The sequence below is a fragment of the Tursiops truncatus genome, chromosome 10 (genome assembly GCF_011762595.2).
Source record: "Tursiops truncatus isolate mTurTru1 chromosome 10, mTurTru1.mat.Y, whole genome shotgun sequence".
Taxonomy (NCBI): Eukaryota; Metazoa; Chordata; class Mammalia; order Artiodactyla; family Delphinidae; genus Tursiops; species Tursiops truncatus.
The window spans coordinates 70,896,717-70,908,928 of record NC_047043.1 but is presented as its reverse complement, the minus strand read 5'-3'; the positions used below and the strand labels follow the sequence as shown (position 1 = coordinate 70,908,928).

Below are 12,212 nucleotides of genomic sequence, written 5' to 3'. Positions count from 1 at the left end.
AAAGCGAGAGAGAAGCATGGACATATATACACTACCAAACGTAAGGTAGATAGCTAGTGGGAAGCAGCCGCATAGCACAGGGATATCAGCTCGGCGCTTTGTGACCGCCTGGAGGGGTGGGATAGGGAGGGTGGGAGGGAGGGAGAGGCAAGAGGGAAGAGATATGGGAACATATGTATATGTATAACTGATTCACTTTGTTATAAAGCAGAAACTAACACACCATTGTAAAGCAATTATACCCCAATAAAGATGTTAAAAAAATATATATATATATAACTGTTCTCATTCTCCCAACTCTCTAGACTGCACCACTTACTTGAATCCAGTGGGGAAGCACGTCATCGCCGATGCCCAGAACATCACCATCAGTCAGTATGCTTGCCACGATCAAGTGGCAGTCACCATTCTTTGGTCCCCAGGAGCCCTCGGTAAGTGGTCAAAATGGAGTCCACCATGGTGACTGGTGCCCAGTGCAGGGGTCCCAAGCGTGGTGGCCTCCGGGGCCAGGTGGGTCTTGACATGAGCAGAGCTTAGGTGTGCCTCGGCACAGACACACTTGCTACTTGGTTGTATACGCTTGCTGCACATGCATGCAGCTTCATGTTGTGCCCATGACTTGTCTTTTGTTCCCTTGGCTGTTACTGAGAGAGATGTGGGTTTGTAAAATAATAGTGTGAGAGTGATAAATGGCACTGAGGCCTTGGCCTATGTGTCTCAGCAGGTGTTGGGGGGACAGGTGACCTATCCAAGGATATAATGGCTTCAGTATCCAGCATCAGTGATCTCTGTGGCCACAAGGAGATGTGTGGGCCCAGCATTGGCACGTTGTGTGTGTTTTCAGGAAAACTCCAGTTTTCATGAGAAACCATGAAATCAACAATTTTTAAATGTTGGCAATGAATTGAATTTTTATTTAAATTGTGTGGGCTGAAAAAAGCAAACTAAAACAAACCCACAGAAAAGAGCAAACCCACATTATCTGGCCAGATCCAGATTAGGGCTCCATCTGCTTGTCCTCTTTAATGAACTGATGACACACAGGAGAGGATGCAGTGGTTGAGTATGGAACCTGGGGAGGGCCGATTTGTTCAAATGGGCCTGGGTTTGAACCCAGAATCTACCTTTGAAAAGAAGCATTTAAATCTGGCTGAGCCCCAGCTTCCCCATCTGTAAAGTGTACATGACTGCCTCTTGGTTTGTTGTAAGACTTAGAGACAAAGAGTGGATATATGTATAACTGATTCACTTTGCTCTACAGCAGAAACTAACACAACATTGTAAATCAACTATAATCCAATAAAAGTTAAAAGAAAAAAACCAAAAACAAATATTGAGGGTGGAAATGTAAAATGGCACAACCACTTTGGAAAACGTTTTTGTATTTTCCTAAACAGTTGAACATGCATTACCACATGATCCAGCCATTTGACTACTATTTATCCAGGAGAAAGGAAAGCATATGTCCATACAAAGACTTGTACACAAACGTTCATAGCAGCTTTGTTTTTAATTGTCCAAACCTGGAAACAACGTGAATGTCCATCGGCACATGAACCGATACACAAACTGGTACATTCATACAGTGAAACACTACCCAGCAATGAAAAGGAATGGAATAGTGATATACCTAACAATATGGATGAATTTCAAAGTAATTTTTCTGAGTGAAATCAGCAAGACCAAAAAGTGCATGCTGAGTGATGACACATTCAATAAAATACAAACAAAGCTTTAGTGGCAAAAAGCAGGTTGGTGATTGCCTGGGAACAGGGGTGGGAGGGCCTCTGTAGAGGCATGAGGAAGACTTGGGAGGTGATAGATAAGTTCATTATCTTGATTGTGATGACAGTTTCATGAATGTACATATATGTCAAAGTGTATGAAATTGTTCTCTGTAATATGAAGTTAATTGTATGCCAACTATGCTGCAATAAACCTGTTAAGAGTAAAAAAAAAAAAAAAAGAAAGAAAAAAGAAAAAGAATTAGAGACACACATGGTACATTTCTAAAGAGAGCTCTTAAAAAACAGTGGCTGTTTTTATCATCATCAGAACCTGGTCCTCAGGTCTGCTCCTTGGACGTTGCCACCGAATCTTAGAATTAAAAAAAAAAAATCTGGGGCTTCCCTGGTGGTGCAGTGATTAGGCGTCCGCCTGCCAATGCAGGGGACACGGGTTCGTGCCCCGGTCCAGGAGGATCCCGCATGCTGTGGAGCGGCTTGGCCCGTGAGCCATGGCCGCTGAGCGTGTGCGTCCGGAGCCTGTGCTCTGCAAGCGGAGAGGCCACAGCACTGAGAGGCCCGCGTATCGCAAAATAAAGAACCAAAAAAAAAAAATCTGACCAAGGGAAAAGTAAAATAAATTCTGAATTTCTTAATCTGAATGAGATAAATCTCAGAGGAACCAGATTCAGTACAGAGACAGGGAGGATGGATCAGACCTGTGGGCCTGACTCACTAATCCATGTAAATACTGCTGGGTCTGAACCCAATGGGTTTTCTAAAAAGAACATTACCTTAACATTTAAAAAGAAAAATATCCTCTGTGGATAAGAGAGAAATAGTCATTCCAACATAAAGCTAAACGGTTAAAGGGTTGGCCTGACACATTGCAGGCTCCCTTTTTAGAATGAAAGTAAGAGATGTGAGGAAAACGGAGATGTGGAACAGTGAAGGCAGAAAGATGTGCTTTTTCTGCATGATGGTTTGTGGGTGGGAATGGCTGGACAGGTTCTATCAGTTTCTATGAGGTTCTAACAAGGAGACTCCTTAGGAGACAGAAAAGCATATGGGTTAAGAGCACTCTGGGTTTGATCCCATCTCTGCCATTTGATCCCTCTGTGACCCTGGGCAAGTCATTTAGTGTTTATATACCTCGGTTTCCTCATCTATAAAGTGGGGACAATAATACCTTCCTCCTGTGGTTGTGAGGATTTTATGAGTTAAATGATTAGGAGTAGGTAAGTTCCTTTATGGGAAACTGCAGTATAAAATTGCTAAACATTATATAACTACAAGATGTTAACAGTATTGTGATACAGGTGTTACTATGATATAAGATTTACATTTACTGCCTCTACTTCCACTCCCATACTTGGTATAGTGGTTTTCTAGGCAGGTCTTTTAAAGATAAGAACTAGAATCATCCACTCCCACCCCAGCGGATGTGTTTTTATGTAATTGTGAGAGGTACAGTCTTATAATCATATTAATCACCTGGCTTTTGTTAAACAGTTCTGGGGACATTGAATGAATCAAATCTTAGTATAAATAATAAGGATTTGTTCAGAAATCTTTGTGGGGAAGGGGGGATCTCAAAAGACAGGTTCCTGTGAGAGCTACTAACTAGCTGCTGGTCAAAAACCTTAGATCTTGTCAGCATGTGTGAATCTCGGACTCTGGATCAGCCAGCACTCAGCCCCGCAGGAAGCTTTGTACTTGAAATAATACAACATGGCAGGGTCCGTACTTGCACACTCTGTCCTCTGACCCCCTAAATGGCGAAGCTCTAATTGTAGCTCCTTTGCCTTTCCCACCATAAAATATGTGCTCTTCATTAAATAATTACAGGATTGGAGAACCTATTCGAAAGAGAAAAAGATTTCCCTGGCCTTTGCCATTGATAATTTTCCCACCTGGTTAATTGCATCCTGTGTAATTATTCTTGCCCTGGGAGGGGAAGGGTTGAAAATGTCTCCTTGTCTAGTGTTCCGAAAGAATGCGAAATCGATATCTCACCAATTGAGGCCGGCTTCGGGGAGCTCCAGCTGCAGTTGGACCACTCCAGTCTCCATGGGATACGAAGCCCCAGTACCGGCTCTCGTGGCCATCAGAGCTTAATCCTTTTGAAAGCAGCTAGTTGGACGTGCAGCAGGGGAAGCTCAGGTGGCGGGAGGCTGGGCCGGTGCCTTTCAGCGGCGCTGTGGGCGTCTCGGGGCCTCTGAGGGCTGTATGAAGAGCACACACTGGGCAGCTCTTGGGTGTCGGCCTTTCAGGCATGATTAGAGCAAGAACCGCTTTGTAACTCACATAGGCATTCTCCTAAACTATTTAATCTCAAGCCTAGGAACCCCTTGTGTGCAGACACACACTTTGTTGGGAATTTTCTCCGTTGCTCAGTGAAACATGCAAGCAAATATAGGACTAAAACGGAAAGTATTTGAAACATGGTTTGGGGGGAGTCCCTGGTCTGCATTGGGAATGATCATCAGCTGAATACACCTTGTTTAATGACCTAGAAATTATATATTCCACTGCAGACTTTTATGATCAATTGTGACTTGATTCGAAATATATGAACCCTAATGTCATAGAGGCAATGGGTGTTTGTGCACTGGCTGGCTGGATGAGAGATTTATTAATTAGTAATGGTGGGAAAGAGCAAATCACCTGGCCTGTACCAGAGGAATGCAGGGTATTTATTTTTCCTTTCTGTACACTCAGATATTCCGGCTAGAGTTAGAATTCCTTTAACTCTGTTGTGTAGGTGGAGAGGATGGTAATCTTGGAGGGAGGAAAGTGCGTTCAGAAGTAATTAGGTCCACTTTTAATAAAAGCATTCTGCTTTGCTTAGGCATCGAATTCCTAAAAGGATTTCGGGTAATACTGGAGGAGCTGAAGTCAGAGGGAAGACAGTGCCAACAACTGATTCTAAAGGACCCGAAGCAGCTCAACAGTAGCTTCAAACGAGCTGTAAGTCACACGCGGGGAATGTGCTCCTGAAGACACACTATTGTTCTGGGGGCTGAATGGTCCATTGAAAGCCTGTGAAACTGGAGGAGAAGGGGCTGTGGGGTCCACCCCACCTGCCAAGGTGGGCGATCCTGCTCTGCACTCCCAGAAACCCTCCAGCACCTCTTGGTGGTAAACAAACACACCTCTCAGGTTACACGCTGGAGCAGCAGTCCTGGAAGGTGGCTTTGAGCCCTCAGGAGTGGATGTAGGCTCCTCCCCACCAACTTTGTGCCACAGCTTCATTGCCGAAGAACAGACAGCGGTGCCCATCTTCCTTTTCAGTTAGGGGTCCAAACCTAAACTTGGTCCAGAAAGGAAACTTTCTGGACTTCCTCCTTGCCCCCCCCCGCAACACGTCCCCCAGCCCTAGAACTGTGTCTGTGTGACCGTCAGGGCAGACCGGAGCTCTCGCATGTAGGTGGAGGGGTGGGTGATTTCTCCGTGACATCACATGTATTTTTGTTCCCTTTTAGGGAGTGGAATCTCAACCTTTCCTGAATATGAAATTTGAAACGGATTACTTTGTAAAGATTGTCCCTTTTCCTTCCATTAAAAATGAAAGCAATTATCACCCTTTCTTCTTCAGAACCCGCAGTGAGTATGGTCTTCCCTGCCTGTTTCCCGTGGGGAGACATTTCTCCGGCTTTTAATGACTTTTCGCCAGAGATGTGTTCAAGAGCACATGAAATACTAGTATGAAACTAGCATGGGGAAGAGAAAAAGCATTCAGAAAAGCAACTTTTAGAATTAAGATTTGGCCCAGGCAGTGTGCATCTAACCAGAGACACCCATTCCTGGCTTGTTCTGGAGTAGACATGGTGGTTGATTTTTTTGAAGGTGCTGTAAGGCAGCCATGTATTAAAATACTTTGATAAAAAAAAAAACAGAATACAAAATATAAGTTGATTTCAGGCTAAAGGGTAGAGCATGAAATGATTCTATCGTGTACCTGTCATCAGGAGGGTGGCCTCTGTGAGTGATTGCCTGTCATTTTCAGGATTAGATTAAGAAAATTAAGCAGTATCCCTGAGGTTACCTCGTTCTAGAAAGTTTATTTATTTAACATCTATGTTAAATAAATGCTTTCCAAATATTAATGCTCTGTTCTAAATATTTTCCAAACATTAATGCAGTTTACCTCCATAACAACCCTCCAAAGAACTTAATCTTACCATCCCCACTTATTAGATGTGGAATCACACATAGAGACGTTAAAGGGCCTGTTGGGAGCTGGGATTTGAGCCCCAAGGAGCCTGACTCTGGAGTACACACTCTCAAGCCAACCATGCTGGATTCCCTTCTCTGTCGGGCTCTCCCTTTCCATCTGTTCTGCACACAGTGTGGTGTGCCTTTCATCGGCCTGAATTGCTGATGAATTTGGTGCCCAGGCATTCTGGACCCCAGTGTTTCCCTCTTGCTTTCTTGGTCCGTCTTTCCAGGCCTTGGATGGTTGTCCAATCTGACACCCCGTCCTATGTGGCCTGCTTGCCGTCCTCATCCCTCTGTGATGTTTTTGTTCTCAACGCCAGCCTACATCCGTGCTTCCCTTTGCAGAATTCTTACTCTGGTTGTTTCCTTCTTTTCTTTTCTTTTTTTTTAAACTGTGGTTGTTTTCTATGCAGCAAAGTCATTTCATAACAGTTGATTTCATTTTCTTAATTAAAATAAGATTCCATAGGGCAGAGACCATGTACGTTGTACAGCATCTTTCAATGCCTTACACATAACAACCAGATAGAGGATTCAAAGAACGTGTTTATGGAAAGCTTGCTTAAATCAAAACTCGCCTACTTTAAGATTTAATTTTCCTCATTGGAATCAATGTCCATTTTGGGGTGAGGCAGGTGGTGCATTTATCACCATTTCAGTGCATTGTGACCTTGATGCTGCCTTTGATTTTCTTGGCATTGTAAGATCATTTTCCAGAGGGTTCTCCCTGGGTTAGCAACATGGCATATAGCGCCTCTCTTGTGTTTTTATCACATTTAAATCCTATTTCAAAGCTACCGCCTTTGCTGCCTGGTTTTCAGTACTGTTGCTACTACTTAGTAGATGCCTGGATGTCATTTTTAGATTCCATCAAAAAGACTCCATCAAAAGTTAGAGTGCTAGCTAAGGTTAAAATAACCTCAAGATAAATTATCAGGATCACTCTAAAGTTCTCTTGTGCCTAAACAGTTTACAGTGGGGCAGGGAATGGCATTATTTCTGTCTACAGCTAAAACAGAGTCCCCATGGGGCAGAAGCATGAACATAGGTCTCGCTGCCTTTGGCTGTGGCCTTTAAGAAGCTTTTAAAATCTGGCTGACTTTAATATTGTTTCCATTTATGTGGCATAAAGTGAACTGCATTAATACTTTTATATTGTACAATTCAAATTTTCATAAGATACAACTGGGCTCTACTGAAAATCATTGTTGAGTTGATGCAGTTGATGCATTTTACATTCTTTCCAGCAATACCCAGTGCCATATATTTATATCGTATTGAATTGTTGGATGAGGAAAATGTCAAACTGTGCTAAAACTAAAAATATGCATCTTTCTTAATAGCCTGTGACCTGCTATTGCAGCCGGACAACCTGGCCTGTAAACCCTGTAAGTATAGCTGTCCTTGTCTGTCAAGTCTCTAGTGGTGTCGGGGCAGCCTCAGGATGCTCACTCTGGTCCTTCCTCCTCCCAGTCTGGAAGCCTCGGAACCTCAACATCACCCAGCACGGTTCAGACATGCAGGTGTCCTTCGACCACGCACCCCACGCCTTTGGCTTCCGTTTCTTCTATCTTCATTATAAGCTCAAGCATGAAGGACCCTTCAAGCGAAAGACCTGTAAACAGGTGAGCTGCTAGTTGTGCATAAAGGAATACTCTGTGTTTTAAAATGACCCCTGGGGCCCTGGAATTTGGATGGTTCAATGTGAACATTAGGCTTTGTGGATTCTGAGCAGTTGGTAGACACTCCAGAATGTTATCACTGGGTGCGTCTCAGGGCCATCCTGAGTCATCCCTCACTCCCTAGTTATCTCTACCGTAGCTGTCCCAGTGGAGATGTAGCAGATAAAGTATTACCAAGGAACTGAAACAATGAAGTAGTTGTGGTCTATTCTGTATTTTAATTTTTAATATTTATTTATTTGGCTGTGCCAGGTCTTAGTTTTAGCATGCAGGATCTAGTTCCCTGACCAGGGATCGAACCTGGGCCCCCTGCACTGGGAGCGTGGAGTCTTAGCTGCTGCACCATCAGGGAAGTCCCTGTTCTTCCATATTTTAAGCATGAATCAGGTGCTCACTGTGTGCCAGTTACCAAGCTTTGTGGTCATTGAATCCTTACAGCTCAATGGAACAAAGGCTGCTGTTATCCCCACTTTAGAGCTGGGGAACCTGTGGCCCAGGGAGGTCACCTGGACTGCTGCTGAAGGCCTCACAGTTAGTAAGTGAAAAAAAAACACATCTAGGAGCCAAGCCACTAGCATGTCAGTGGCTAGTGATTTTACACAGAGGCCAAGGTGAAGTAGAAATTCAGTAACCAAGTTCTTAAACTAGAGGTGGTCGGGGGTGTGGGAAATGTTTCATGGAAGTTCACAAGACTGCTAGATTATCCCATGAGAGCACCAAGAGAGGTTTTTGGTCATAGTGGCAGAAGTAGATGTGCTCCTTTGTGTCGAGTTCTGTCTTCCTGCTGGCTGTCACCTCTGTCACTGACCTTCCGCTCAAGTTAAAATTATAGCAAATAAAATATGCACAAACATGGAAGTGTAGTTTCTTTCCCCATCCTTTTATTAAGTAAAAGGTATCCTAATTGGTTTCTTTGCCTTCAAATAAAAAATTGCTGCTCAGGGCACCACCAGCCAAGCATAGAATATGACAGGGGTCCCAGGCTCTCCTGGGCCTTTTATCAAAATGAAGTTCAGATACCCTGGCAGATAAGCACAGTTGCTTTCTGTTCCAACTGACATCTTCTGAAAACATGACTGAACTGGTGGCAAGGCTCCTTCAGTTCTAGGACAGAAGAGAGGGGTCCCGATGACCTTTATCTAAGAAGAAAGTTTTAAAGTGTTATTTCTTTCTTTGCAGGAGCAAAATACAGAGACAACCAGCTGCCTCCTTCAAAATGTATCTCCTGGGGATTATATAATTGAGGTACGTACAACTCAAGAAAGCCCTATTATTTTTATTCTTTTTAAATTTTATTGAAGTATAGTTGATTTACAATATTGTGTTAATTTTTGTTGTACAGCAAAGTGACTCAGTTATAAATATATATATTCTTTTTTTTTTAATTAAAAAAATTTTTTTGGCTATGCTGCATGGCGTGTGGGATCTTAGTTCCCTGACCAGAGATTGAACCCATGCCCCCTGCAGTGGAAGCATGGAGCCCCAAACACTGGACCGCCAGGGAATTCCCTATATATTCTTATTTACTTATTTATTTATTTATTTATTTATTTATTTACTTACTTACTTATTGGCTGAGTTGGGTCTTAGTTGCGGCACGTGGGATCTTTCATTGTGGCATGTGAGCGTCTCTCATGGGCTCCAGAGCGCAGGCTCCAAAGCGCGTGGGCCCTGTAGTTGCGGCACACGGGCTCTCTAGTTGAGGTGTGCAGGCTCAGAAGTTGTGGGCTTAGTTGCCCCGCGGCATGTGGGATCTTAGTTCCCCGACCAGGGATTGAACTGTCATCCCCTGCCTTGGAAGATGGAGTCTTAACCACTGGACCACCAGGGAAGTCCCTATATTCTTTTTCATATTCTTTTCCATTACGGTTTATCACAGGATATTGAATGTAGTTCCCTGTGCTATATAGTAAGACCTTGTTGTTTATCCATCCTATATATATTAGTATTGGTTGGTATATATAGAGATGAATCTGACTCTTAATATCTAATCTCAGCTTGAAAATGATCACAGGCCGCAGCAGCTCTCCTCTCCCTCGCCCCACTGCCCACAGATGGAAGAATGAATGAAATCTGTTGAGATGCTATCACTTAAAAAAAGTAATACAGCATCCTCTGTTTTGCAGCTGGTGGATGACACTAATATGACAAGAAAAGTGATGCATTATGCCTTAAAACCAGGTAAGATTTTGTTTGTTTGTTGGAAATGCTGCCTCTGGACTACAGAGTGGACCAAGGTATTCGATGCTTTCTGTACTTCATGGTTTACAAAAAGAAAACACTTGAGCTCCTCACTCTTAAATGATGTTCCATCAAATCTGACTTTCCTTCCACCCTAATGTTGACGCCCAGAAGATCAAAGCCAGGGTGTTGTGTGTGTTGCTGGGACCAGATAAATAGTCAATTGTCCTCAGAAGAAAAGTGGTGGGAGGGGAGATTTCCCTAGGCAAATTCTCACTCAAAGGTATTTATTGTCTCAGCGGACTCTAACTACTGAATTGTCTTCTACAGTCTTTTAAAATGAATACTTTTATAATCACCAAATCGGTACTAGAGAAAAGTGGTCAAGGAGTCTTAGAACCTGTTATGTGGCTTATGTTTAAAAATGAAAAAAAATTGTTTCTCTTTGAACCTGTTATACTGCTTAAGTCTAAAAGCCTTCCCTTTGAAATTTCCCAGTGTATTCCCAATGGGCTGGGCCCATCAGAGCTGTTGCCATCACTGTGCCGCTGGTTGTCATATCGGCATTTGCGACGCTGTTCACGGTGATGTGCCGCAAGAAGCAGCAAGGTATATCTTTGTGTGGTGTGTTCTTCCTATATTGGCAGGTCTAGGGCCAACAGAGGGAGACTGGCAGCACTTGGTCCCTCCAGGCAGGCGACTGGGAAGCCACACAGCTCCTGTAGTGAGTTCCCTGGCTGCTGTAGTTCCCAGAATTAAAAAATTTGACTTTTAACCTCAGGAGCCACTAAAAGGACAGGCATACTTCTCTTCTCAAACTCAGGATGGTAAATTCACGAGCATAAAGGAAGACTAAAGGTGTGAGTAAGGGAAGAGGTAGGGCTTTATCACTTATAGAAGTCTGACGTCGGGAGAGAAGCTTCTGGGGAACTTAGAAATATATCTTAATCTGAGTGGCGGTTACACAGGTGTATTCTTAGATAAAAGTTATTGAGATGTACTCTTAAGATTTATGGACTTTACCTTTGTAATTTGTACAAAAAAAAAACCCTTCAATGAAAGTTTTTTTGTTTTAAAGAAGGTCACCTCTGCTGATGCTTAATGATGTAGTAGGTGCACTCAGTTGCAAGAGGGTGGGGTGGTGCTGCAGTGCTCTTGGCTTGCCTGAGGTCAGTTTCAGGTGAAGAACAAATTTTGTCCATTTTTGCCTCCACTGCAGAAACTAGCTGTCCCATTCCCAGAGGTGACCCAAGGGGCTGGTGGAATTAGGGAGCTGGGAGTGCTCTAGGTGACATGGTGACTGTTGTTTCTTGAAGACAGCATTAGGTCCCGAGTCGTAGGGAACAGGACAGAGCTTTGCTCATGGGAGCCAACCCTATCTTCTTTTCCACTTTAGAAAATATATATTCACATTTAGATGAAGAGAGTTCTGAGTCCTCCACGTACATCACGGCACTTCCCAGGGAGAGGCTCCGGCCACGGCCCAAGGTCTTCCTCTGCTATTCCAGTAAAGATGGCCAGAATCACATGAACGTCGTCCAGTGTTTTGCCTACTTCCTCCAGGACTTCTGTGGCTGTGAGGTGAGGAATCTAAAGTCTTTTTTTCTGGGCGGGACATGTGCTAAATGCCTAGCTTCCAAACTAGGGTCAGCCTTGCACTCTTCTTTCAGCCTGGCCTACCCATCACCAGCACTAAATGTTTGCTGACACTTAGTTCTAACCCTGACATACTCCTGCTCAAAAGCCTTGAGTGGCACCCACCTGGCAGGAAGTGTTTTAAGCATTAAAAAGACCTCGGGGGAATGGGGGACAGGATGGTGGAGGAAATGGCAGCTGCCCTGGGAGCGTGCAATGGGGCCGGTGGGAGGAGGTCACTCAAGACATCCTGGAGAGCACTGGAGGGTCAAAGAGAGAATGGCAAGTAAAGAGGCGAGTTTAGACAGTTTTGGAGGGGGAGCTTGGCAAATAAGGGAAAACAATAATATGTTAAGTACTCAAATGGTTTCCTCTGGTTTCTTGCCTGTTCTCTTGAATTAAGCTGTTAATATGTAGCTTTTCTATAATGTCATAGTGTTCGTTTTAGAGTGAAGTTTGAAGCTCTCATGGAAGGTACACTGTTTCTTACAAATGCAAGAATTGTACAATAATTGTGTAATTGGAAGTTATTTGTGCTTTGAAACTGAGGACTGGTGGGTTTCTTAGACTCTCTCCACATGGTGAGGCTGTCCCCTAGTGTCAGTTAAGCATGTTTACAAGGCTGGCTGGGTTTCCTAATATATGAAGGTCTAGACGTTGGCAGATCAGCCTGTGTACTGAAAAACTGGTGCGGACCGGCAGGTGGCACACAGTCTTCAGATACTGACAACCCTTCTGCTCTGCTTTGTAAGTGACTAGCCTCGGGGGC

The 12,212-nt window shown here is 43.7% G+C and overlaps 1 protein-coding gene across 3 annotated transcripts in view; it reads left to right on the top strand.

Annotated features, from left to right (window-relative positions):
• IL17RD (interleukin 17 receptor D) overlaps positions 1–12,212 on the top strand; it is a 67,457-nt gene that overhangs the window by 44,997 nt on the left and 10,248 nt on the right. For 2 of the 3 annotated variants that reach the window (XM_073811256.1, XM_019947771.3), the window contains exons 3-11: positions 306–431; positions 4,576–4,694; positions 5,210–5,330; positions 7,289–7,333; positions 7,419–7,570; positions 8,807–8,872; positions 9,754–9,808; positions 10,307–10,417; positions 11,205–11,389. In XM_073811256.1, coding sequence (XP_073667357.1) covers positions 306–431; positions 4,576–4,694; positions 5,210–5,330; positions 7,289–7,333; positions 7,419–7,570; positions 8,807–8,872; positions 9,754–9,808; positions 10,307–10,417; positions 11,205–11,389 — 980 coding nt within the window. The remainder of the gene's footprint in view (positions 1–305; positions 432–4,575; positions 4,695–5,209; positions 5,331–7,288; positions 7,334–7,418; positions 7,571–8,806; positions 8,873–9,753; positions 9,809–10,306; positions 10,418–11,204; positions 11,390–12,212) is intronic. The other variant, XM_073811255.1, reaches the window with a different exon arrangement.